General features: G+C 55.2%; 1 protein-coding gene across 3 annotated transcripts in view; it reads right to left on the bottom strand.

Moving 5' to 3' along the window:
- Positions 1–7,856: 7,856 nt before the first annotated feature.
- Positions 7,857–26,659, bottom strand: part of LOC144733577 (uncharacterized) — a 68,801-nt gene continuing 49,998 nt past the window's right edge. For 2 of the 3 annotated variants that reach the window (XM_078615592.1, XM_078615593.1), the window contains exons 2-12: positions 22,219–22,301; positions 21,717–21,806; positions 20,912–21,020; positions 19,887–19,975; positions 18,391–18,590; positions 12,460–12,566; positions 12,094–12,241; positions 11,564–11,744; positions 11,109–11,263; positions 10,344–10,768; positions 7,857–9,506 (exon numbers count right to left, since the gene is read on the bottom strand). In XM_078615592.1, coding sequence (XP_078471718.1) covers positions 8,542–9,506; positions 10,344–10,768; positions 11,109–11,263; positions 11,564–11,744; positions 12,094–12,241; positions 12,460–12,566; positions 18,391–18,590; positions 19,887–19,975; positions 20,912–21,020; positions 21,717–21,806; positions 22,219–22,301 — 2,552 coding nt within the window. In that variant the 3' untranslated portion in view covers positions 7,857–8,541. Of the gene's footprint in view, positions 9,507–10,343; positions 10,769–11,108; positions 11,264–11,563; positions 11,745–12,093; positions 12,242–12,459; positions 12,567–18,390; positions 18,591–19,886; positions 19,976–20,911; positions 21,021–21,716; positions 21,807–22,218; positions 22,302–26,659 lie in introns of those variants that run through there. The other variant, XM_078615594.1, reaches the window with a different exon arrangement.

Below are 26,659 nucleotides of genomic sequence, written 5' to 3'. Positions count from 1 at the left end.
CCCCTTTACTGGGCATCTGTGAAAAAGAGCTTCATCGCTCATCGGATTCCTCCTGCATTATAAATAAAGATTCTGATTGAGGCGACAGTTTCGTGCAAATAGCCCTTTCTCATCGCATGATGGGACGTGGCCCAACACATCACCTAGTCCAGTGTACACATGGCATTCCTTCTCTGCGCCTGCAGAGAACGGGCCATGCCTGAGAATCAGAAACATAACTCAGACCCAGGCGGTCCTTTGTTTAAAGAGAGCTCGCGGAAAATAAACCTCCGCTGCTGATATCTGCGGCGATTGCCCTGCCTTGTCATTCCATGTCTGCTCTAAGCCCCTTCACTGTCCACTCAGCATTTGCCCTCTTCCTCCCTCCCTTCCACCCCCAGCCATGATGACACACTGGTCAACAACTTCGACACGGGACAGGTGTCTGAGAGCCGGTGACATATGGAGGACACTGGGGCCATAACCATTGCGACCTCGGCTCCGTGGAGGCAAAGTGTCTTTATGCAGGACGCTGCGCGGAATTCCACTTGACGGATTTGCCGGGAGATTGGTTTGCATCTCTCCCATCCCTCCCTCCCTCTCATCCCTCCCTCCCATCCCTCCTTCAACCTCTGCGCGCTTTGTCCGCGGCCGGCACTTTTGAAGGCCCCTCCCGAATGGCCACAATGGCCTTTTTTGTGTGTCCAAATCAAACACCAGCAGATGGGAATTATGTTTGAGAGAGAGCGAGAGAGACGCACACAATGCCGGCGAATTGTCGCAAGCGGGCATTCGTCGACTTCATCATCATCGTCATCAGCAGTAGTATCTTCCCTCGGTTATGTTCCATCCACTGCTGGATCAAGGCCTCTTTCCCGATTGTAAAAGCAAAATAAACCTGAAAACCGAAGGTTGCCAAATGTCCCGCATTGGCCAGGACAGTCCCGGTGGGCTCGGAAAATCTGTCCCAGGGTCCCCCCACCCCCCGCCTATCAATCAGTATTTGATCACGAGTTTAAAATATTCTGACCGCGTGCTCGACTCAAAGGGCGGTGCTACCTGAGCAGTCGGCGTGGCTACCTGAGAGCTGTGGGTGGAGTTAACGGAACAGTGGGCGGGGCTACCTGCGCAGTGGGCGGAGCTAACGGGATAAGTGGGCAGGGCCTGTGAGCAGTAGGCGGAGCCAATTTACAGGCGCAGCGAAATCCGCTTTCTCTCTCTCTCTCTGGCATCCTCCTGACTCCCTCCGTGCTCCATCCCGCCACCGGATCTCTCCGCAGCTCCACCCAGGAGCACCTCTCGACACCCTAGAGAGTCAGGACCACGATCGCCATTGCGTCGTTTCCTCCACCACCTGGAACGCCGCCACCCACACCCCTTGCAGATTTGACCTACTTTTAAGCGCCTTCTCAAACACATTTTTTTTTTACAATATGGCACCTTTCTTGCGGGTTTCAAAATATAACAAGTGGTTTTATGCTTTCTGGCAATGAGAAAATGTGTTAAGATATTAGAACACCAAACAGAATCATGTTTTACAAGTTATCCGGTCTGCATTAACCGCACGTACCTGTGGTGAACATGCAAACTAAACCCGCTCTGGTTTGACTGATTCGGAGTGAGACATCTTCGGTCAAACCGGAGCCGGTCATGAGCACACTGCCCAAGTATGGGAAACTCTCCACTATCTCCACAACTGCCTCCCATTGTATCTGTACCAGAAGCAATCGAAGGCTTTACGAACTACATGGTCGAAATACATGTTAAATAATGTGGGGGCCAGAGGACATCTCTTTTCACACCCCAAGGTGAACAGGGAATGACTGACTCCGACTCCTGGCCACGTAGCTTTACCCAGGCCCGCTCACCATCATGAAGGTCCTTAATGATCGTGAGCAGAGAGTCAGGGACTCCGAAAGCACGAAGAACAACCCAGATCCCAGGCCTACTGATGGTATCATAGGCCTTGACCAGGTCAATAAAGCAGAGATGTATGTCTTGTTGGAATTCCCTACATACCTGCTGTAGCAGACAGACAGAGAATATGGCATTTGTGCAGGACCGCCCTTTCTTGAAACCACAGTGGTGCTCCGCAAGCCTCTCCTCAGCGTGCCTAGTAAGGCGATGTTGAATAATCCTCGCCAGAACCTTTCCCGGCACACTGAGGAGTGAGATGCCCCTGTAGTTGTTACAGTCTTTGTGGTCCCCCTTCTTAAAGAGGGGGGCCACCAGGGCATCCTTCCAATCCTGTGGAACCCGTCCAGTGGTCCAGACTGTTCTTATGATGTCATGTAGGGCAGTTTGTGCACAAACGCCACCCTCCCTCAGCATTTCGCTTGGGAAATCATCTCTGCCCGGTGCCTTTCCTCGTCTCAGACTCTGGATCTCCTTCAGTACTTCCTCAACAGATGGCACCTCAGCCAGCCACTCACAGGGGGTGACTTCTTCCTCCAATATTTGAGGCACAGCAGCCTCAGCAGGGTCATCCCCACTTTGCCCCATGATCTTTTCGAGGCTGAGGGATTTCCCCTCCCCCAGGACCTCACGGAAATGGTCAGAAAATATGCAAACCTGTTCCTTGGATAACCGTTCTTTCCCTAATAATGGCAATAGGTGTGGCGCTGCAAGCAACTTTTTGATGGAATTAAAGAGTGATTTGTGATCGCGGGCCACTGAGGCAGATTCCATCTCCTCAGCAACCCGCGACCACCACCCATCCTTGCAGCACCTCACGGCTCTCCGAACCTCCGAGCGAAGGCTGTGGTAAGCCTCCTCATTCTCTGACGTGGGATGCTATAGACAAGCAGAGTGGGCCTTTTGCTTTTGCTCAGTCAGCCTGAATACCTCCTCTGTCAGCCAGGGTCTCTGGGGAGGTCTGGACCGTATACCCAACGCACCCATTGCAGCTGCATGAGCGACAGTCCTAAACCTCGCCCATTTCCCCTCGACATCAACTTGTATCAGCTAGCTGAGACCATGCCACTATGGGTTTGAATGGGGTCCTGGGTGTACACCCATCACCGGAGTGGAAGAATGGCAGGTGCATCTTACAAATGACAAGTCAATGGTCAGTGGGCAGATCAGATTCACGGTAGGTCCTGGTCTCAAGGACATGGGCGCACATCCGCCGTTCCATCATTATTTAGTGCAGCAGATTTTCTTGCTTGGACCCAGCATGCATCCATGATGTTGTGTGGATGCGCTGATGCCAGAACAGCATGTTGGTAGTTACAAGCTCATGGGCTGCACAAAAATCTAGCAGCCTCCGACCATTGTTATTGAGCTGATCTGGCCCATGCCTTCCAACCACTCCAGACTAGGTGTCAGCATCATGACCAACTCGAGCATTGAAGTCACCCAACAAGATGACTCTATCCCGAGGGGCCACTTTAGCTAGCACCTGGGACAGGAAGTTATATAAGGCATCTGACTCATCGGCTTTGCCTGCATCCCTCCGCGGATGTTCGTCTTTGGTGGGGGCATAAGTAACCAGAACCACCACTCTTCGCCTCTGGTTAATGGGAAGGCGAGCCCAAAGTAGCCTGGGGCTTATAGCTTCCCACACCTCACTGCCACGCTCCCACACCACCTTCATTAATTTTGTTCAGAAGAAGAGCCACTCCCTGTTGTTTGGCAGTCTCCTGCCCCGAGTAGAGGACTGTCCACCCCTCATAGTGGCGGAAGCCAGAGCCGGTCCACCGGACCTCCCGAATACCACAGAGATCCAAGCGGTACCGGTCCAGCTTCCGACAGAGGAGTGGCAGCCTCTCCTCTGCAGTGAGTGTTCGAACATTCCACGTGGCCACCTGCAGTGTTTTTTTGTTATTTCTGGAGGAACCCCGAGGGCAAAGATTCAATCTCCTGGCTCCGCCAAATGTTTTTTTTTCCAGAAGACATCATGGACGCCTGTCCCCCCGGGGCCTCCGACACAAGCTTAATTAGATTTATGTTCCGTGATATCGTGGTAATTTATTTGATGGTGGAGGGATTACCAGCCCCTCGCACCCTTCCAGAGCCCCCATTTGGCCGTTATGGTGGCTACAAACGCCATGAAGGGAATGGCCAATAGAAATTGGCCCTCCCCCCAGGGCACTGCTCACCACAGCGTGGCCGTCCGGCACCAACGAGGAGGTAGGGGGTTGTTTTTGCCGGACTAGCACACTCACCCACACACTTACTCATCCACACTCTCATACCTGTCAACCCCTTATGAGTGCCCTACCTCATTACAGACCAATTCAGACCTCATTGGTCACCCCGTGCCCCTTTACAAATCTCAACGTTCATCCTACAAAGTCCCATCACGAGGGAGAAACACAAACAAATAGACAATTACCACTAGTACACTCACCACTTGTACACTCAATAGACAAAACAAAAATTTGCCCGTATAGAAACGGCTGTACGCCGTATGGACCTGAAAGCTCAATTTCCCTGTACAAAGAATACGGGGTGGTAAACCGTATTGGTTGGCAGCGATGTTAATACGCGTATGTGTGTAACGCCAATCCACTGCTGGATGAAGGGCCTTCCTTACGCCGTTGCGGGTCTTGTTTGACAATACTTCACCACGCCGGTCAGTGCTGGTTGGTGAACGCGGGGAGCATAGATGTGGCAACCATATGGGTCTGTGCTGCAGTGTGTCACTGCATATGCAGGGGTGTATTTGTGTGCATTATGAACGCATGTGAGTACTGTATGCAATGTTTTTGTACCGTACTTATTATGTACACAGTACACGTATTACGCGTGCAAAAGTTACGTTTGCATTGTGAATGCATTCTTAATGTCCGTGTATATTTGTACGCATATGGAGACTTCAGATATAAGCTGTACACTCTATATAAACAAAGGCAAAGATCGCATGTATAGCCTTTAGCAGACGGTTGGGGCAAGTGCTGTCAGCATGCGTCGATAAACAATACAATTACAATTTTACATCGCGTCTTTAATGTCATTGCCTCTCACAACGCTTAAGCTCCGAAAATAAGAATATAGGGGGGGTGGGTGACCAACACCACGCCCGGCCGCCTTTGTATCCCCAGTGCTGATGTTTAATCACCACACCAGGTACTCATTTATGGTTGTGTCGATCTATGGGAGGCCCAGGACCGGTCAAGTATTCGCCACTGTGATTGGGTCGTGAGCGCAGCGTGCTTACCACTGCCCCACCGCTCCCCACTATATACATGGACTGAATATATATACACACACACATGCAAAGAAATGGTTGATTTTTTATTATTCTTTTGAAACATAAATCTTTGTACCGGTGGCTGCATCACGGGCAGATGAGTCAAGGATGGAATGCACGGGGCAAAGAGAAAGGGACGGGAGAGTGCAGAGACAGGACGGGGAATACGAGGAAGAAGATTGGAAAAGGAGCGGAGAAACAGGAGCACGTGGTGAGCAGAGGCAAGGCGAGGAGGTAGAGGCTGCATCAGGGTCTCGACTTTGCTGCTGTGCTGCACATAGGAGGAGGAGCGGAGTGTGTTTTCACAGTGGGCGGGGTATCAGAGTAGGGGTGGCCTCACACGAGTCACGTGGTGTACTGGAGGCTTGAGCTAATTTAGATGTAGGGGTGTGAGGATGGAGGGATTCAGAGTGGGGGTGGCCACGCACAGTTTCGCGTGGTTTACTGGAGGCTTGAGTTCGGCGTAGAGAGAGAGATGTAGAGGGGGGTGGATAGCCGCCTTCAATTGCTGGCCGAGGTTCGCGCACTCTGTCGCGTTCTCCACTCGTGCCGGTTATTCGGCGAGCCCATCGAGCCGACTCTCGGCCAGGAATCAGAACAATGGGACGCTGATCAACAGGTAACAGGAACATAAAAACTCAAACAAATCTCATCGTGCGTGAAGAGGTGGGGGGGGTGAAGCTTGGAAATGCCGCTGGAGCAAGGTCAGGGGACGTCCAGCGAACATTCTAGACTTCACATCGACATGCTGAGACTGCCAACACAGCTTGCTAATTCATAATCAACGTTTCTGGGTTTAGATCGCGTTATTTAAAAATGTGTCGTAACCCTCCATCACCCGACACGGCCAATCAGTAAAAAAGTGTCACGTTGACCAAAGACAAATAGTTCACTGCTTTAGCCCACCGGTGTGTTGAAGCGTGAAACCACAACATTTACAATTTGAGTACGACGTTTCGCTGGTAATTGCATCCAGCATCATCGGGCAATTCGCGAAAGCCTACGCGTTAAACTGACAGCTTGCTAAACTAACTTTTTATTTAACCAGGTAAGGCGTCCACTGTGCTGTGTAGCTTTTCTTTTTTCAGAAGCGACGTGGCCACAAATTATAGCCCCAGTGAAGTGGCTTATTATGTGAAAATGTATAGCAGCCAAATACTCGAAGCGCAGGTTTATTATAACTACGGAGGGAAAAACCCGGAGAAAAATCCACACGACTATAGGGAGCGAGAGAGAGAGACACGCAAACTCCAAATATACCACAGGCATCAGGATCGCATCCACGACCTCCTGTATACCAGGCGAGGTAGTTAACATCTCCTCGCCACCGTGATGATGATGAGAGAGACACGCAAACTCCAAATATACAGCAGGCGTCAGGGTCGAATCCACGACTTCCTGTATTGTATACCAGGCGAGGTAGTTAACATCTCCTAGCCACCGTGATGATGATGAGAGAGAGACACGCAAACTCCAAATATACAGCAGGCGTCAGGGTCGAATCCACGACTTCCTGTATTGTATACCAGGCGAGGTAGTTAACATCTCCTCGCCACCGTGATGATGATGAGAGAGAGAGACACGCAAACTCCAAATATACACAGCAGGCGTCAGGGTCGAATCCACGACTTCCTGTATACCAGGCGAGGTAGTTAACGTCTCGTGTCTCGCCCGGGCCACAGTGGTCAAGGCTCAGGCGGGAGCGGCAGCCCATGCAGGGGCAGTGCGCCCGACGGGAACGTCCGCCGCGGAGATGGAGCGATGGGGATCGGCTCGTGGAGGACTCCCGGGGGTTGTTGTTGCATCGTGGCACCGCGGAGTATGCAGTGGATAGAGCACGGCCGGTGACGGAACGCACGCCATTTTGTATGCGTGATGCGTTTGTATGTGTGTGCACGTGTGCGCGTGTGCGTGGGGAAGCGGTCTCGTGGCGGTTAACGCCTCCAATGAGAGGCCCAGTGTGGTGTGTAAAATGTCACCAAGATGGAGACATAAGCGGCCGGGCGTGGTGCTGGCCACCCACCCCCTCGTGTGCCGTTCGGGCCTTCACAGGGTGCTACTCGATAACATACCACTCTGGTCAAGGCTATCCGGGGGATATTTGTGTCACGTGTTCATGCATGAATGAACTTATGCCGTACGCTACGTGTGTACGGTTCGTGTTTTCTCGTGAGTGTGCTGTTGTAGGAAGGGCCCTCATCATGACACAGCTGGTGTCTCGGTGGTAAAGGCGCAGCCCTGCAATTGCCAGCTCACGCCCACCCCTGGCGGAAGCTCCAGAGGGCCCCTCTAGAGGGCGATCGGCCGAAACCCTCCTACGCTGGCAGGACGTCTCGGAGGAGATGTTCTTACCCAGCTTGACCCCACCACACGTGACCTGCCCATCGAGTTAACTGCGGTTGAACCCACCCGTGACGAGCTGGTGTGGTGGACAGAGGCGGTGCGGTGGGTGGGGGGGGCTAAAGAAAGTTAAGAAAGTCGCTCCCACCGTTTCAGCTGCTGCGCCGGGAGGTTGAATCGAACCGGCGTGCTCACCGCTACACCGCCACTGTGGCATCGTCCCCAGTGGAGTGAGCGCGTGCGTTGAACTTCTTTCGCACCGTGCTCGATGGGAAGTGCGGGTGTGTGAAATAGGTGCACGCATGAAATATTAAACTGATTCATGGATAAGTCATCAACAATACAACCTCAGGCATTGATTTATTGATGAAGTTTGCACTTTATAGAGTAAAGGGGGGGGGGGGGCATCTTGTCGCCTTATAACCGGTGATATTCTCCCCAAGAATTCTTGGATGTTGGGCCTTCAAAAGTGAACATCAAATGCCATCAACTCATGCAACAAAGTGGCTTTGAATATGGACAGAGTTAATTTCGTTTTTCCCCCTCGCACTTTTAGTTTTTTTTTTCTCCCAACGTGACCCAAAACAATTGCAGCTACTCCGTTTTCTGATAAAATAATAAAAAGTAAATATCAACAATAATAATAATAATGATACAGGTCTCATTAAATTGTACATTTATACTCAGGGAGTCTCTGAACAGTCCTCTTGATCCACTGGCATCAAAATCTCTCCGTCCGTGGACGCCGCCGCTATTCTACACGAGCCACATCGTTTGATCAACGTCTTCTCCCCCAACCATTATATTAACCTCTCTCTTTATTTCAACGGCGCTTTGTCCACCTGGCCGCCGCCGCTGCCGCCCGCCCGCCAGCGCTATCCAACTTGCAGGCGAAGTGCAAAACGCATCTCCGGGCCAGGTCACGTCCCACAAAACTAGCGGCGGCGGCGGTGGCGAGACCACGAGTCGCTCCGCGGTTCACCCGGCCCGGAGGGATGAGACGAAAAAAAAGAATCCCGTCCAGGAAACTATCTCCCGTTCATGATGATCACCGACGTCCCGTTCAGCTGCAGGTGTCCATGGTGGCCGTGATGAATCCCGGCGGCGTCGAAGGCCGTCCTCTCGCCGTACCCCGACAGCGAGAACCCGCCGGCCTTCCCGTCCGCCGCACCGCCGCCCCCGCCGGCGAGAGTCCCGGGGGCGCCGCCCGCGACGACGCCGGCGGCGGCGCCGTAGCAGGCGTGCCTCGAGGCGGCGCCGTAGCCCGAGTAGGCGCACGGGGAATGCTCCGCTTCCCCCGCGACGTCGGCCGGCGAGCCGCGGTCGTGCCGGGCGGCCGCGTCGCCGGGCACGCCGCGGTGGAACCGCGCGCGGAGCTCCGGCGGCGAGCCGTGGCAGTCGGCGTCGCCCGCCGACCCCTCGTACGCCGCCGGCTTGAAGTCGCGGGCGTAGAGGCCGCCGCCGCCGCCCGCCACGGCCTTGCCGTAGGCGAGCGTCTGCGGAGGGGAGTGGGTCGACGGTTGGATTCGCGAGTAGTCCAGCACGGTTTGCGAGGAGCTGTGCTGCTGCTGCTGTTGCTGATGGTGGTGGTGATGGTTCTGCTGCTGTTGTTGTTGTTGCTGGTGGTGGTGATGCCTTTGAGCCTGCTGCTGCTGCTGCTGTTGATGATGATGATGGTTCGTGGGCGGTGAACAGCTGGCGTAGGTATTTCCGTTACCGCCGCCACCTCCTCCGTGAGATCCCTCCAGCGACGACGTCGATGAGGGGCTCGGGAATTTGGCGACAGACGAAGACGTCTTCTTGGACGGAGCCAGACGCCTCTGCTCCTCCTCCTTAATCATCTGTTGCGTCGCTTGGATGAGAGATTCAATGCGACTCGGTTGCTGCTGCTGCTGCTGCTGATGCTGCTGCTGCTGATGATGATACACCTCGGTCGTGTAATCGTCCGCCAAGCCGAGCCCAGTGTGGTCCACCCCACGCCACCCGTTGCTTCCTGTAACCAGCAGCACGATTGCGCAACGAGTTAAGAGACTTGTGTTGGAATCGAGATCTCCACTGAGACTGGAGGAAGCCGATGCACTACGTTAGGGGGGGGGGAGGCGCATCAAAATCTGGCCCGGTGGCTCTGTGTAAGAGCGAGTGGCTCACAATCGGAAGGTTGTTGAGTTAAACTCCTGGTTAGGGGGGGGGGATTGACTTATCCAATCATCCCTCCAGGGTTTATTAAATGAGTACTGCGCTGGACTCGCCAGGAGGAGGAACCACAGATGAGCGGCGAGGCAGCAGCAGCAGCCACGTGGTGAGCACACCCAGGCTCTATATATTAAGTTGTTCTTGGCCAATTAATGAGTGTTTGCATGCGGGAGGAAACCGGAGCACTCGGATCAAACATACGTGTACGAGTGGAGAAGATGAGGGTCATTGACGATCGTGATGGTGGTGACAATCACGACAATGATGATGATGGCGACGATGGTGATGATGATGATTGTGACGATGATTGTGACTGATGGTGATGATGATTGTGATGATGATGGTGACATTGATTGTGACAATGATTGTGATGATGATGGTGACGATGATTGTGACAATGATGGTGATTATGATTGTGACGATAATGGTGATGATGATTGTGACATTGATGGTGACAATGATTGTGATGATGATGGTGACGATGATGGTGACGATGATGGTGACGATGATGGTGATGATGATTGTGACATTGATGGTGACGATGATTGTGACATTGATGGTGATGATGATTGTGATGATGATTGTGACATTGATGGTGACGATGATGATGACGACGGCAATGCTCTCTCGTGCTTACCGTGCGCTGCGTGGAAGGGCATGGCGTGTGGGGGAGGGGCGATGACCCCGCCACCGCCGCCGCCGCCGTACGAATGCCTCGTGTCCCCGCCAGCGCGCAGCGCGTAAAACCCGGAGCGGACCGCCTGCCACCGGCACTCCGACTCCACGTCGGCCGTCACGCCGGAGGGGGCCGCTGGCACGACCGCGCTGAGCACGGCGGCTGCGGCGGTCGCGGCGGCGGCGCCGGCTGCCGCGGCCGCCGCCGCCGAGGAGGAGGACGAGGAGGAGGAGGAGGGGCAGTGGTAGCGGCCCTGCTGGCCCAGCGGCCCCCGCAGGGGGCTGGCGTCGTACTGTGGGTAGGAGCCCAGCGCCGGCTCCGGCGAGGCGAAGGCCGGGTGCGGGTCCTCGTAGGACAACGAGGAGATGGTGGTGGTGGCGGTGTCGCTGTGGAGACACACACACGCACGCGCGCGGGGATGATTTTGAAAATTATGACGACGGCGATCATTCGGATGATGATGATGATGATGATAATGATGATGGTGACTTAATTACAACTATGATCACAATGACGAACATGGGGATGATGACAGTGACGATGAACAAAATTATGATGATGATCACAGCGATGACGACCACAGCTATCATCGTCGTCGTCGTTATCCGCAGGACAGCGTTATCCATAGCACGGCAATCATTGTCGCCGGCTATCCTGGCACAGGTGGCGCGTGGCTAGCGAGTGGGACACTGGCCGTGGTGGTGTGCGGTGCAGGCGTTGGCGTACGGGTGGGACAGCGTGTAGGTGTGCTGCGTGCTGCCGTAGGCTGCGTCCCGGAACGGCGTGCCGAGGGGCGGAGGGGACTCGGCGCACGACTGCTCCTCCCACTGGCTCTCGCGGTCCGAGTCGCCCCTCTCGGAGTAGAAGGTCGTGTGGTGCGTCTACACGCGCAGAGAGAGAGACACACACACACAGATTAAGCTCCCGCCCGTATAGCCACGCAGAGTGATGCACCCGTGGGTGGCTGAAAGACGCTCCTGGATGGGTAGCTGAGTCACGATTCTTAAGTGGATGGCTGAGTCGCACGGGTTTCCGAGTCAAGCATTTGAGTGGGTTGCTGAGTGATGCGTCCGAGTGGGTGGCTGAGTCACATGGGTAGGCGAGTCACACGTCCGAGTGGGTGGCTGAGTCACATGGGTAGCTAGTCACGCGAGAAGCAGGAGGAGGTGCTACGCCCCCACCTGTGGGTAGGGCGACGCGCGTGGCTTGCCCCGGTGCTTGGCGGCGCGCCCCTTGGCCGGCCGCCGGCCCTCGGGCTGCTGGTGCTGCTGCTGCTGCGCGTCGGTGCTGGCCAGCTCGCTCGCCACTTTGCGAGCGTGCATCTGCTCCAGGGAGAGCTGCAGGTCCTTGTACTCCACGTCCCTGTTCGCACACACACGCACGCACACGCACACGCACGTCCCGCGCACCTCCGATTAGCACGGTTGGCTACGCACGGTGCGAACAAACACGTCCCAAATGTCGTCTCGAATCTCAACCCAAATGTTGCTTTACACCGACAATGATGATGACGACGATGATGATGGCGACGATGATGATGACTGACGACAATGACGACGATGAATATGACAATGACGACGATGATGACAATGACTGCGACAGTGACGATGATGAAGACGACAATGACGACGATGAAAATGACGTGAATGACGACAATGACGACGATGAATATGACAATGACAACAATGACGACGCCGCGCGAGGAGCTCACGTGAGGACGTAGTTGACGCTGACGATGCAGTGCGGCCGTGACGAGCGGCTGTTGTGCACGATGGTGGCGCAGCTCTGCATCCACACCCAGCCGCCCCGCTTGGCCAAGAAGCGGTAGTACTTGGTGGTCACCTGGCCCTTCACCAGCACTGAGCAGCACGCGGACGGGCAACGCACACGCACGCGGCGTCACGATCATCGTCCACCATCTCCACCCACGTCACAGCCTCTCTCGCCACGGACGCGTCACAGCCTCGCCCGCCAGGGACACAATCTTGTAGGCTACACGTAGGGGGGGCGATGATTGCTGCCGTGCGGTCTAGCCTAGGGGCACCCCCAGTGGCAGCTGTCCCCGTGCGGAGCTCACGCAGGTGGTGGGCGTAGCGCAGGTGGAACACGTCACAGCCGTGCACGTGGTGGTACAGCGTCTTCTCGATGAGGTCCTGCGGCTCGTAGCCCGTGAGCGCCGACACCCTGGCAACACAGCGGCATCGTCAGTGACGTCATCAACGGCAGTGACGTCATCGTCGACAGTGACAACATTATGAACATCACTACTGATAATAGGAATCTTATCATCATCGGAAGCATCGTCGTCATCATCCTTGGTAAAAGTATTATCATCATCGTTCTCACCATCGTCGTCAATGGGCATCAACAGCATCAGCAATAATGATTCATAATAATCGCATCATTATAGTCGTGAATAAACTCACCATCATCAATAATCATCTCATTGTCATCAACAGCACCAGCGTCACCAAAGTCATCGCCGTGTGTGCACGAATCGCTTGCCAACATCGTTATCATCATCGTTATCAACGTTATCATCATTGTTATCATCGGCATCATCATCAGCGTCACAATTATCAGCAGCAGCAGCAGCAGCAGCAGCAAGGGCATCGTCAATAATTATCATGCGTCGCTTGTCATCCGTAATGTCAGAGAGATCTCACCACCACCACCAATATCGCCTTAATTAAAAAATGTCATTAAATGAAATGATCCCAGTTGCCACCATTATTATCAACAGTTGCAGTGATTAAATTCGTAATCGTAGATGACAACCATCGCAGGGTCTCCAGGTATAGCGATGGTGTGGGGAGGCCACCACCCAGCAATGGATTGATCATGGCCGATGGATAAATTCGCCATCATTTTGTAATAAAGCTCGTTGAGACGACTTCTGGAATCCGTTTTTATTCAACTTATGTTACAGATACTTCACGATGCTGATAGGCAGCGTGAGAGGGACAGATAGACAGAGAGAGACGCACTGCCACGTGGCAACTCGGAGCCCCGCTCCCGCGTGGCCCCCCTCCTCTGTTCGTTCCCGTTCTGACCACCTGTCGTTCGTCTCCACCCCTATTTAATACCCGGATCACGTGGTACGTTTCCGCCAATCCTCGTTAGCCTGCATCGAATCTTCCAGGCTCCCTCGTCAGCTCGCGGGACCACGCCCCTGACTCATCTCCCCATTGGCTGAGGCCAAAGCCAGCAGAACCAATCTTTATAGCTGTCACCTTTCCATCACGTCAGGGCCATGCCCCCAGGCTTCCCCCCATTGGCTGTAAACCAGCACCGGCAGAGCCAATCACCATGACAACTTGTGATACGTCAGTGAGCCGGATATATCCTCATATTACAATTTGATCTATTAAATGTATCATGACAGTTGTATTCATCATCAACAGTAATTCATAACCAATCATGAACAACATCATTCACTTTCCATCATCATCTAAATTAGCGTTCATCAGAAATCAAATCGCATCATTGCTCAAATACACCATCGTCTCTGGAATGACAACTTCTCGTGTCTTTGAATGTACGCATGTTGGAATTCTTTCGCACCAACCGCGATAATCGGAGGTCTTTCACACGACGGGTGAGGGCGCAGCCCCTGCAAGCAGTGCCGGATTATCCCAGTAGCACAAGTAGCTGCACATGTAGTAGCTGCTGCACATGTAGCTGCACAAGTAGCAGCTACACATGTAGTAGCTACACAAGTAGCTGCACATGTAGCTACGAGCCCAACAACTTTCAAGGGCCCTGCGCTAAATGCTTTCAAGCTATCAATTCCGGTATAGTGATTCTGCACTTGCTCTATTACTATAGTACTATACCGCCTTCAACTTTTACGAACGACCGGGTGTTTAAGGTTAGCGATTTGTCGTATTATCTGGCTGTATAGCAACTAAAAACAAGTGCAATTACTTTACTGTGCAACTTAAAAGTAAGTATTTTAATATGTGCGTGTTGTTTTTATGTAGGGCCCCTTTATAACAAATGCCACAGAGGCCCTGCATGATCATCATCCGGCACCGCCGCCTGCAATGGCTCGCCCACGCCACTGCCGGCAGAAGCACCTCCTCCACTCGACGGAGCTGGACGAGGTTCCCTTCCCCGGGGCACAATGGGCCTCCTCTTCCACGCTCGCCCGACGTTTCGGAAGAGGTCTATAATTGGCGTAGCAACAACAAAAAAACGACCCAAAGCGTGCAATTTTAACTATAAATCGTGGGCTACTAGAATTTTAGAAGTTTACCAAACGTCGCTGCCGGCCTAATTTCCACCGCCTCGATTCACGAAGTCACGTCCCGGCAATTAACCGGGGCGTGGGCGGCCACGCGAGCGATGATGAATCGTACAACGTTCGAGAGGCTGGCTGACATCACCCCACCCCCCCACACCGATTAGCACGGTTGCGCTACGTACGGTGCGAAAAAAGTTCAACACACACGCGCGTACGTTCACGTTGCCGGTTGCGCTGCTCGCGCCACAGCACAGAGGGGGCGCTTTGAGAGGTTCGAGTGGCAGGGCGGTTTTTGCCCGGCCACTCGAACCCGACGGGAAGGGTTTGTGCAACACCGAGCGGCTGACCCTCGTTAAGACGTCAACGTTCGGCGAGCCACGTGTAGCCACGCGCAGCACGCACGCACATCAACACGCCCCGCCTGTCACGCCCCCACCGCGCCACACACACACGGCTGTGGGGGGGGGGGGGTACGTGGACGTGGGGTATTTATTTATTGTTTAAACTATGGACCGTGCAAGCTAACCCATTGAGACCCATCGAGACACATGGAGACCCATAGAGATACATAGAGACCCATAGAGATACATAGATACCCATAGAGATATAGAGACTCATAGAGATACATGGAGACCCATAGAGACCCATAGATATAAATGGAGACCCATAGAGACCCATAGAGACCCATCGAGGTACATAGAGACCCATATACGTACATAGACACCCATAGGAGATGCATAGAGACCCATAGAGATACACAGACACCCATAGGAGATGCATAGAGACCCATAGTGGTCCATATAGATAGATAGAGACCCATAGACGTACATAGAGACCCACACGAGATACATCATGATGCAAGTCCGTCCCTAAGGAAAATGGACATCTCCTTGCATCGGCAGGCAGGCATCGTTCGTAGTCTCACGTGGTCGTTGCGTTTGATTGCTCCGAGTTCGCTTGTGACGAACAAGGCCGCCGTTTGAGCGACACACCTTGCCATGTAGACCGCACGCACGGTGGGCCGAGCGTAACTCCTGAGATGCAGATGCACCGGTTGACGCACTAACCACTTCTAGACCCGACTCTCCTGGCTCAGAGATACGTAGAGGCTCATAGAGATACATAGAGACCCATTGACACTCATAGAAATACCCATTGAGATACTTTAAAGACAGGCCACAGTAGCAGTGGGAATGTGGCCAGCACCCCACGCTATGGACCGTGCAGTAAACCCAGAGACACATGGAGATGCATAGAGACCCATAGAGATACATGGAGACCCACAGAGATACATGGACACCCATAGAGACCCATTGAGACCCATAGAGACGCATAGAGACCCATAGAGACCCATAGAGATACATAGAGACCCATGGACACTCAGATGCATAGATACCCATAGAGATGCATAGAGATACCCATAGAGATACTTTAAAGACAGGCCACAGTAGCAGTGCGACTGTGGCCATGCACCCCACGCTACGGGTTGTACAGTGAACACCGCTGTGGTCGTCTGCGCTCCTTCAACGGAGGAGGTGGAGGAACAGCGACACGACACGAACTCTCTCCCTGCTGAAGCCCTCTCATCGTGACCAGCAGCAGTATAAGCAGTAGGTCTCAACATTGGCATCGGGCTCCTGAACATCTTGCTGCTGCTGCTGGCACCATGCATGTACGAGTAGAATAGAACATGTCACGACCCAGCAGCACTTGCGCACAATCACCTTCACCCAGTCGCGTAACCACCACCACCACCGCACGAGTCTGGATAGGCGAATTGTTTTTGAATGACCCCGCCGTGTCGCCTGTAACAGACTGTTGGGGCGAGTGCTGTTCGCGAGTAGCAGCACCTATGAAGGCTGGCACGGCACACGAGGGGGTGGGTTGGCCAGCACCACGCCCGACCGCCTTTGTCTTCCTTGTGGCGTACCAGATACTCATTTGGAGTTGACCAAGTCGAGGCCCAGGACCGGTTCGGATCATCGTCGCTGGAGTTGGAGGCCGTGAGCGGGAATCGAACTCGGGTCGCCGGGTTCGTAGCGCAGCGTAGCGCTGAATGTGGCGCTACAAAATCACGCGAACTCCGGACATTCTCACCGCATCGCGCGCTTTCAGATGCCGTTCTGCGGCCGTCTGGAACGCTCTTCCTTCCGATATTGGGAAGCCACTGGAGATGTTCGCACTTTTAAATCCCCAAGGTTGAAAACTCGTTTCTTGAGAACCGCTTTGTAGCACAGCTTAGTTTGTTGCCCTTGCCCCGCGCCTCCGCTTGGCGCGGTTGACTACACACGGTGCGAGAGAAGTCTACAACCTGGACGTGCAAACATCCTCCTCCTCCCCAGCCCCTGGTACAGACGGACGGAGAGAGACGCATCGGCGCTCCGAGCCCCGTCGTTGGCGAGCGTAATGGGGGGGGAGGTTGTTGAGAGGGGGGGGGGAACCCACAAGGAAGCGTTTTCTCATTCCCAGAAACATTTTGGTCGCCGTAGCTTCCTCGCGACACCACCGTGTTTACGTCATCTTGTTGATCTGGCGGTGCCAGATGTTTTAATTCCGCCCGCCTCTCGTTTGTTTTTCTCTCCCGTTGGCGAGCGTCAATTCGCTGCCCTGTTTAGTGGCGGTAACATTCTCCCCCCCCCTCCACCAAGATGTTCGGCTGATGCGTCACATCTTGGTGAAACCGCGCGGACTCGCTAATGGCCCGTGCGGGAACGAGCACAGACGGGCAGAGAGAGGCACGCACAGGCGGACAGAGATGCACGCACAGGCGGACAGAGGTGAGGCGCGCACAGGCGGACAGAGAGGCACGCACAGGCGGTCAAAGAGGCGCACAGGTGGACAAGGAAACACAGAGGCAGATCGAGAACTAAATGAATGGAGAAAAAAAAACAGGCAGACAATTAGATAGACACGCAGATAAATGGACATGTGGAGTGATGGTGGTGCTGCTGATGGTGCTGCTGGTGGTGGTGGTGCTGCTGGTACTGGTGGTGGTGCTGGTGGTGGTACAGAGATTTTAACAGCTAGGTTTGACGTTTCACTGACAGATTCCGCATCCTCAGGCAGGTGCCAGGTATGCGATCTTGGAAATGTTGAGAGTAAGCAAGGATCACACTCGAAGCTAAAGTGCACACAGATGCACGTAAAAAAAAGACAAAGATACCCCATGTAGCCTTAACATACTGTCAGCGAGGGGGTGGGTGGCCAGCACCACGCCCAGCCGCCTTCGTCTCCATAGTACCGATGTTTACACACTGCACCAGGCACTCATTTGAGGCCGAGTCGACCTAGGGGAGGCCCTGAACCGATTCCGATAATCGTCACTCGTGTTGGCAATGAGCAGGAATCTAACTCGGGTTGTCTGGTTCGTAGCACAGGGTGTTAACCACTACACTACCGCTCCCCACACACACACACGGCACGTATGTACACACAACACATGCATGCAATATGTGTGACATTAAACATGTTCATCGACTTTAAAAGATCCAAAATCTTTGACAGCTGCAGCAGCACCGCACGCTGCTGGCAGCGGCGCGTTCCTGGACAGCGATCCGCGCAACTTCTTAACAATGGAGAAATCCGATGAGCTATGAAGCTCTTTTTCACACATGTCCAGTAGGGTCAGCAAGTTCCAGTAGCAGCAGCATCATCATCATCGCCAAATGAACCCATGAGAAACCCAAAACCATACGAACGCGGCGCTCTTACCGCTCTCACCGCTCGCTCACCACTCACACCGCTCGCGAGTCGAGCGCTCACCGCGAGTCGAGGAAGATGAGCTTCATGTCGAGCGAGGCGCGGAACATGAACATGTTGGTGTGCAGCTTGATCTCGGTGATGGCGCTGGGGGGCAGCGAGTGGCCCACGGCCACCAGGCCGACGTTCTGGTAGCACGCCTCGAACGGAGAGACGTCGAGGGCACACGGACGCACCTTCAGGTAGCCGCTGCAGTGGATCACCTGCCGGTCACGGGGGGGGGGGGGGGGGGGGATGAGCGTTGAGCGTGCCGGGGCTGCCGTGGCGAGCAGCCGATACGGCAGAAAGCAGGGCACGAGGTTCGGAGTCCATGCTGATGGCGTTCCGGGGGGTTTCTTTTTTCCCAGGGCCGCATTGTTACGATTTGTAATTGTTAGAAACCAAAAATATTTCGCAAAAGTGCCGTGGCCTGGCAAGGAAAAGTTTGACGAGTAATCGGTCAATGTGTCTAGGTCATGGCTCTTCTTCTTCTCATAGCACGTGGGGTGTGAGGGGCGGGAGAGGGGAGGGGAAACGAAGGTGGAGGCCGCTACAATTTCCCACGTGATGATGATGATGAGCCGCTAAGGTGAGGTGTCATTTGTGGCCAGGTCGCTTCTGAAAGAGAGCTGTATAGTTCAGTGGGCCTCATCTGTAAAAATACACAATAGTTTTAGTTCATTGCTTGGAGGAATTGCGCTGGACGTGGTGGGTTCGATCCCGGACCCTGGCGATGCTGCTGCTGTTGTAGATCTGGAGTCCGCGTGTGTTCGCTCTCTCTCCCCGTGGTGGTCCCAGCGCGGATCTTTCTCCGGGTTTTCCCTCCTCCCCCTCCACATTGAGAACCAATGCGCGCTCAGATGCTCTGGCTGCGACCTCACCATTTCCGTACGCGTGGCAATGATGATATCAACCACGACGACGATGATTAGTGATCCTCACGTGGTTTTGCGCACCCCCCCCCCCTCCTCCTCCACATCGAGAATGAACGCGCGCTCAGATGATCTTGCCGCTACTATAAATTCCCACGTGCGGTGATGACGACGATGATATCGACCGCTGCGATGATGAATTATCATCCCATGTGGCCAAGTCGCTTCCGAACGAGAGCTAGAGAACTAACAGCTCAGAGGGCGTTAATGTGCCTTGAGATTTTAGGTAAGTATTATTTAATATTTATTACAATTATTCAAATTACCATTATCATAATTATTACTACCCTGAGAAAATAAAGCAGTTTTTTGTTGTTGTTTGGCGACCGTCACCATAACTGTAAGCCGTGCCATCGAGTGCCTCTCCCCTACGGAGGAGACCCGAGGTGCTGTCGTATTTTTAGTCGCTCGTCCTTCCACCCCGTGCCTCCGATGAGCATGGCCAGCCACGTACGGCGCGAAAGAAAGATGCAGCGTGCGGTTACGTAACCAGGAGCCGGGTAAACCAAGTGGCTCTGCCCGACCACGTGCGGGAGGAGTGTCGCTAGTGACCGCTCACGACAGCGGCACCCCGGGGGGTTTGTTCACCTTGTATCCTCCGCACGTGAGCCCCGCGTTCCGCTTGGCCAGGACGCACTTCATGCGCAGGAAAAACGATCGCTCGATCTCCAGCTCCGCTGGAGGAGGACGGAGAGGGTGGTGGGTGGGGAGGGAGCGGAGAGGGGCGTGTGAGCAGCTGGTAAAGGGGCAGCCCCTGCAACTGCCCGCCTATGCCCCCCCCCCCTCCGCCTCTCCGTCTCGAGACGGCCTGAATAATGTGTTCGTCTAGCAGTGGATCGATCGTGGCTGACGATGAAGATCAACGTACCATAATAATCATTGATTTGATGCCATCATCACGTGAGTTCACATCCAATACAAATTTGCGTCACAACATCAATTGTGGAAGTACTTAATGTAAGTCATTAATGAACACCCTCATTCACTTGGTATTATCATCTGAAAAAAAAAATTCACGTTAAATCAAATCGCATCATCATCATCATCATCCAAATACAATATCGTCCTTAGAATGATAAACAACTGCTAACGTCTTCCGCAAAATGGGCAAAGGCGCAGCCCTGCTATTGCCCGCTCACGCCACCGCTGTCGGAAGAGCCTTCCACTGGAGGGAGCTCTGGAGATACCCGCTCTTGGGTACTTGGCCTTCTCTTCCCTGCCAGCAAGACGTCTTGAAGAAGGCGACAGTACCCACACTTCACCACACGGCGCGCGATCCGACGCGCGCCACGAGCGACCCCGTTTCGACTGCCACACCCGGGACATGGAACCAGGGGGGAGTCTCCAGCGCACCGCACAGCGCCACCAACCCCGGCCACCCGGACATCTGAAGCGGTCTCGGGGCATCCGCTAGCTCCATTCGGCCTCAAACGGCGCTCCTGGCGCGGTGTCTAAGACATCAGCACCGGGGTGAAGAAAGCGGTCGGGGGAGCGGCACGTGACCACGCCGGCTGGGTGCGCCGCGCCGGCCTTGGTGGCACTTGCCCCCATCGGTCTGTCGAGGCTACGCGGGGGGGGGGGGGGGCAGCTTCGTCCCACCGCCGCCCTCTCACCTTGCACGAAGTTGGAGTGGAAGGGCTGGTGGAAGGTCAGCACGGCCGTCATCTCGTCGTGATCGGCCGGGTGGATGTACTCAAAAATACTGTTCCCTGTCAATTCTACCTACACACACAGAGCGGGGCGGGCGGGTGGCACGGTCAGAGGCGGCGGCGGCGGGGGGACAGAGCCCCCCCCCCTCCCTGGGAGAGGACCCCCCAGACCCCCCCCCTCCACCCCAGAGCCCCATGCCCACCACATTCACCCGCTGGGTCACTGGCACCGCACACCTGGATGTCACCGACGTGACGCAGAGAGAGAGACAGAGACACGGAGAGAGATGAACACACAGGTTCGACAAGCGGGCAGAGAGACGGAGGGATTAACAGAGAGTCGGACAGACAGGTTAATATTTAGACAGACAGGCAGGTGGATAGACAAACAGACAGACAGGTTGATGTACAGACAGAGAGACAGGTGGATATAGAGACAGATATAGAGGCCTGTGTATAGATGGACAGGCAGGGAGATGGATAGACAGACAGGCACACAAGCGAGCACACTGACAGGCAGATTAGCAGGTAGACACAGACCATCAGATGGACTGACAGGCAGACAGACAGAGGGGCAGAGAGACACAGAGAGAGAGAGACGTAATCGCGTGAACACGCACCGCAGGTACCGGGACCGAGGCACGGGAGGGACGCGGACAAGCCGGGCGAGGCAACGCGTCGACGCCCGAGTGTTTTATTGGGGACGCGAGCCGTCCGGCTCCCCCCGGCGTTGTGGGCGACGGCGAATGGACGACGCGGAGCATCTTACCTGAGAGAGGCCCAGGTGGACCGATGCCGTCTCCGAGATGTACATGATCTTGCCGTCCGGAGCCACCACGAATATGAATCCGTCCAGCGTCTGTCCACCGACGAGACGCACCGAGAGCATTTGCGACCCGCGCCAGCGTCTGTTTACGCGACGTGAGCGAAACTCGCGTGCGCACCTAGCCTGGCACAAGCGCCGTGGCGGCGGCGTCACCGCCACTTAAATGGCGAGCGGCGGTTGTGGTTGTTGTTGTTGTTGTCGTGGTGGTGGTGCAGCTACAAACCCCTCCTCTGCATCAGGTGGAGGGTTTTACGACACAACGTTTTACTCACGCGGCGAACCGACACACCCCCTGTTATTACACTTTGGTAATTGGTTAGTATCTACTTCACATTTACGCCGGTAAATTGTAACGTGAGTGCGTTCTTGGCCACGTCTCAATGCTTTTGTTTGCTTGGTTTCACTGTGCGTGTGTGTGCACGTGTGCGCGCGTGCGTGCGTTGACCTGCAGCAGATGTGAACCCAGCTCCCGGCCCACATTGTCAAGGGCACTGCTCCGGGCAGTGTGACCCCACGCCTCACCCAGACCTGACAGCGCACACACACACAAAAACAAAGACAACGGTAAAGATCCCCCGTGTAGCTTCAACAGACTGTCGGGGCAAGAGCTGTTAGCGAGCAGCACCTATGAAGGCCGGCACGGCACACGAGGGGGCGGGTGGCCAACAACACGCCCGGCCGCCTTTGTCTCCCTCGTGACGATGTTTACTACACACCGCACCAGGTACTCAGGACTGGTTCAGATAATCGTCATTGGTGTTGGCCGTGAGCGGGAATCGAACTCGGGTGGCCGGGTTCGTAGCGCAGAGCACTAACCTGCTACACTACCGATCCCCACACACACACGGACACACAAAGACAAAGATCCCCCATGTAGCCTTCATTTATTATTGCCCCAAAATAAATAAGAAATTGGGAGTGGTGGGGGGTGGGGGGATAATAAAATATGGCTACACGCGAGAGAGACGGCGCACGCAAGTGGACATCACAGAACCAAATCTGAGACGTCACTTCTTCAGGTCACACCTTAGGTCCATATGCGTTGTAGGGTAGAGGGGTGGCCAACGCCTTCCACACGCGCCACGCAATACGAGAGCAATGGTTTCACTCTCAAGAGCTGCCATTCGGCCACATTAAGCACAACAAACATATTCACAACTCACTGCGCTTTAGACCTCGGTTTAAAATCTCAGGTGGCTTCCTGGATTCGAACCCAAGGGCCCGCAGTGGTGCAAGCCTTGCGCTCTGGTCTCTGAGCCGCGTGGTCACCTCGTGTCAGCCCACGCTGTCTGATTGAGTTGCTTCGAGCGCTGGGAGCGGGCACGCTACGCTGGTCGGCACAGCGCACAGAGGAGTGGTTTATGGCTCGCAAACCACGACCTGGAAGCTGGTGTCTTCCAAATCCTGATGTCCACACACCACACGAGGTACTCATCGAAGGCCGAGACGATCTAGGGGAGGCCCTGGGCCAATTCAGATTATACCCGACATTGATGTTGGCTGTGACCGGGTATAGAACTTGGGTCACCGGGTTCGTAGTGCAGTGAGCTAACAACTATGCTACCGATCTCCACACATGCACCTACACGCGGCCTCGTACACGATTACAAAGACAAGACAAGACAAAGATCCTCCGTATAGCCTGTAACAGACTGTTGGGGCAAGTGCTGTTATCGAGTAGCAGCCCCTATGAAGGCCGGCATGGCACGTGAGGCGGTGGGTGGCCAGCACCACGCCCGGCCGCACTTGTGTCGAAAGCCTCAAAGTGCACGTAGCCTGGCACAAGCGCCGTGGTGACGTCACCATCGTTGTTGACCAGATTTGTGTAACTTTATTGACACGGGGCCATATGTTTGGTGTGCGTTGTCTTACTTTCCGGAGATGATATATTTGTAGGCCACCCCATACCCCTGATCATATGGGGGGGGGGATTGTTTGACCATACTTCACCACGCTGGTCAGTGCGGGTTTGTGAATGGTGAATTGGGTGGGAAGAGGGGCAGCATTATGCGCAGCCCTTGCAATTGCCGGCTCAATCCACTGCTGGCGGAAAGCCCAGAGATCCCTCGCTCGATACAAATCCAGGTGCCTCTTCGTCCACGTTCAGTAGAACATCTCGGTAGGTGGGTGACCCCCCCCCCCCCCCCCACACTTGAGCCCACCCTGCACACGACGTGCCCAAAATCAGTCCCGCTGCCTGCGGAAGTGGACAGAGGCAGGAGTGGGTGGGGGGTAGAGGGGTCTGGGTATAGGGTGGCAGGGGTGTGGAGGTGTGGGGGTAGAGGGGTCTGGGTATAGGGTGGCAGGGGTGTGGAGGTGTGGGGGTGGAGGGGTCTGAGTATAGGGTGGCAGGGGTGTGGAGGTGTGGGGGTGGAGGGGTCTGAGTATAGGGTGGCAGGGGTGGAGAGGTGTGGGGGTGGAGGGGTCTGGGTATAGGGTGGCAGGGGTGGAGAGGTGTGGGGGGGGGGGTGGAGGGGTCTGGGTATAGGGTGGCAGGGGTGGAGAGGTGTGGGGGTGGAGGGGTCTGGGTATAGGGTGGCAGGGGTGTGGAGGTGTGGGGGTAGAGGGGTCTGGGTGTAGGGTGGCAGGGGTGTGGAGGTGTAGGGGTGGAGGGGTCTGAGTATAGGGTGGCAGGGGTGTGGAGGTGCGGGGGTGGAAGGGTCTGAGTATAGGGTGGCAGGGGTGTGGAGGTGTGGGGGTGGAGGGGTCTGAGTATAGGGTGGCAGGGGTGTGGAGGTGTGGGGGGGGGTCTGGGTGTAGGGTGGCAGGGGTGTGGAGGTGTGGGGGGTGGGTGTAGGGTGGCAGGGTTGTAGAGGTGTGGGGGTGGAGGGGTCTGGGTATAGGGTGGTAGGGGTGTAGAGGTGTGGGGGGGTGGGGGTGGAGGTGGGGTGGGTGTAGGGTGGCAGGGGAGTTGAGGTGTGGGGACAAGTGGCGGTGGGCATTGAACCAACTTCCAAGAGCGTTCTTTCTTTCTTTCAAACCCTGCCCGCTCAGCGGAGCTCGAACCGCGCGGAGCGAAGTTCCCCGTTGCGCCCAAAGAAGCCGCGGGCGGCACTTGATGGTTACGTAATGGGGTGGGTGGGTGTGGAGCGGGTGGGGGGAGCGATGGGTGAGGCAGCAGGAGGAGGAGGAGACACGCAACGAAGGGGACAGGATGGGCGAGTGGGGGCACATGAGCCCGCATACTGATGCAGAGATTACTGGCGAGGAAAAGTCATTAAGCGGTGTGGTCAGGCACTTTGCAAGCATCGGCCGCTAAACAATAAATCTTAGGGGATGCGCGCCACTGTGGACTTCTCCCTCGACGACGACGACGACAACCGCCGTTCGCCACTCAGTGGCGGTGACGTCACCGCGGCGCTTGTGCCATGCTAGGTGCACGTTAAGGCCACGTGGCAGTGCCGAACGCCCGCCGGCAGGAGGTCGGGGGCAGACCCAGCAAGTGCCATGGGTCGACTGACCGAGATGAGTGGCCGATGCACCACCACCTGCGGCCCCTACTGTGCGAACTTGCTGCGCTTTAGCCACCCGGCGCTCCGCTCGTTGTTCTGAGCGTCGCTCCTCTTGACACAACCCACACACGCACGTGACACCACCAACAACAACAAAACCCAATCACACCGTTTGTGTGGGGGGGAGCGACGTTTCGGACAATGGACCCTTCATGGCATCGCTGCCAATGCAAGTTTAGGTCAACACGTGGTGTCCGAAACACCGTGGCCTTTATTTAAATAAATAAATACGTGATGGACAACTCAGCACCCGTACACAGCACGTGTCAATCCACTGCTGGATGAGGGCCTCCCCACGCCTGACCGTTGCTGGTCGTCATAAAAGTGCAGTGCAACACTGGATTGGTCGGCACTGCCCTCTGCATACCATTGCATTCGTGCACAAATTCACGTGCACGATATAAAAAGACAAAGGTCCCCCGTATAGCCTTAACAGACTGATTGGGCAAGCGCCTATGAATGTCGGCACGGGTGGCCAGCAATGCTGAGCTCTACACACCGTACCAGGTACTCAGTTCAGGTTGAGTCGACCTAGGGGAGGCCCAGGACCGGTTTAGATAATCGTCACCTGGTGTTGACCGTGAGCGGGAATCGAACTCGGGTGGCTAAATTCGTAGCGTGGTGCGCCAATCACTGCACCACCGCTCCCCATACTCAAGACAAAGAACCCAAGTACAGTATAGCCTTAGCAGACTGTAGGGGCAAGTGCTGTTAGCGAACACCTATGAAGGCCGGCAAGGCACACAAGGGAATGCAGTGGCCAGGGCCACGCCAGGCCGCCTTTGTCTCCCCAGTGGCGATGTTTACACACCGCACACTCTATTTGAGGCCGAGTCGACCCAGGGGAGGCCCAGAACCCGTTCAGATAATATAATCGTCACCAGTGCTGGCCGTGAGCGGGAATCGAACACGGGTCGCCAGGTTCATAGCGCAGTGCGCTAACCGCTACACCACCGCTCCCCACCACACACACACAGACACACACAGACGCGCACCCTGCCACACACACAGAGACACACACAGACGCGCACGCTGCCACACACACACAGACACACACAGACGCGTACCCTGCCACACACACACAGACACACACAGACGCGCACCCTGCCACACACACACAGACACACACAGACGCGCACCCTGCCACACACACACACAGACGCGCGCGTTCATCAAGGAAGACACAGGTACGCCGCGCGTTTTGCTCATTGCATTTAAATGAGAGCTGGGGGTGACCGCCTGTGGCCAAGGCGTGAACATGCGCGGGTGCGACTCGGCGTCTCCCCCCCGCCCGCCCGCCCCGCCGTCTCAACGCGGGCCCGGGGTGAGTAGGGAGGAGAGAGAGACGAGGGGGTAGGGCGGGTAGGAGAGCAT

Source organism: Lampetra planeri, chromosome 47 (genome assembly GCF_965212315.1).
Source record: "Lampetra planeri chromosome 47, kcLamPlan1.2.h2, whole genome shotgun sequence".
Taxonomy (NCBI): Eukaryota; Metazoa; Chordata; class Hyperoartia; order Petromyzontiformes; family Petromyzontidae; genus Lampetra; species Lampetra planeri.
The sequence above is the reverse complement of the archived record's forward strand: the minus strand, read 5'-3'. Positions and strand labels throughout refer to the sequence as shown.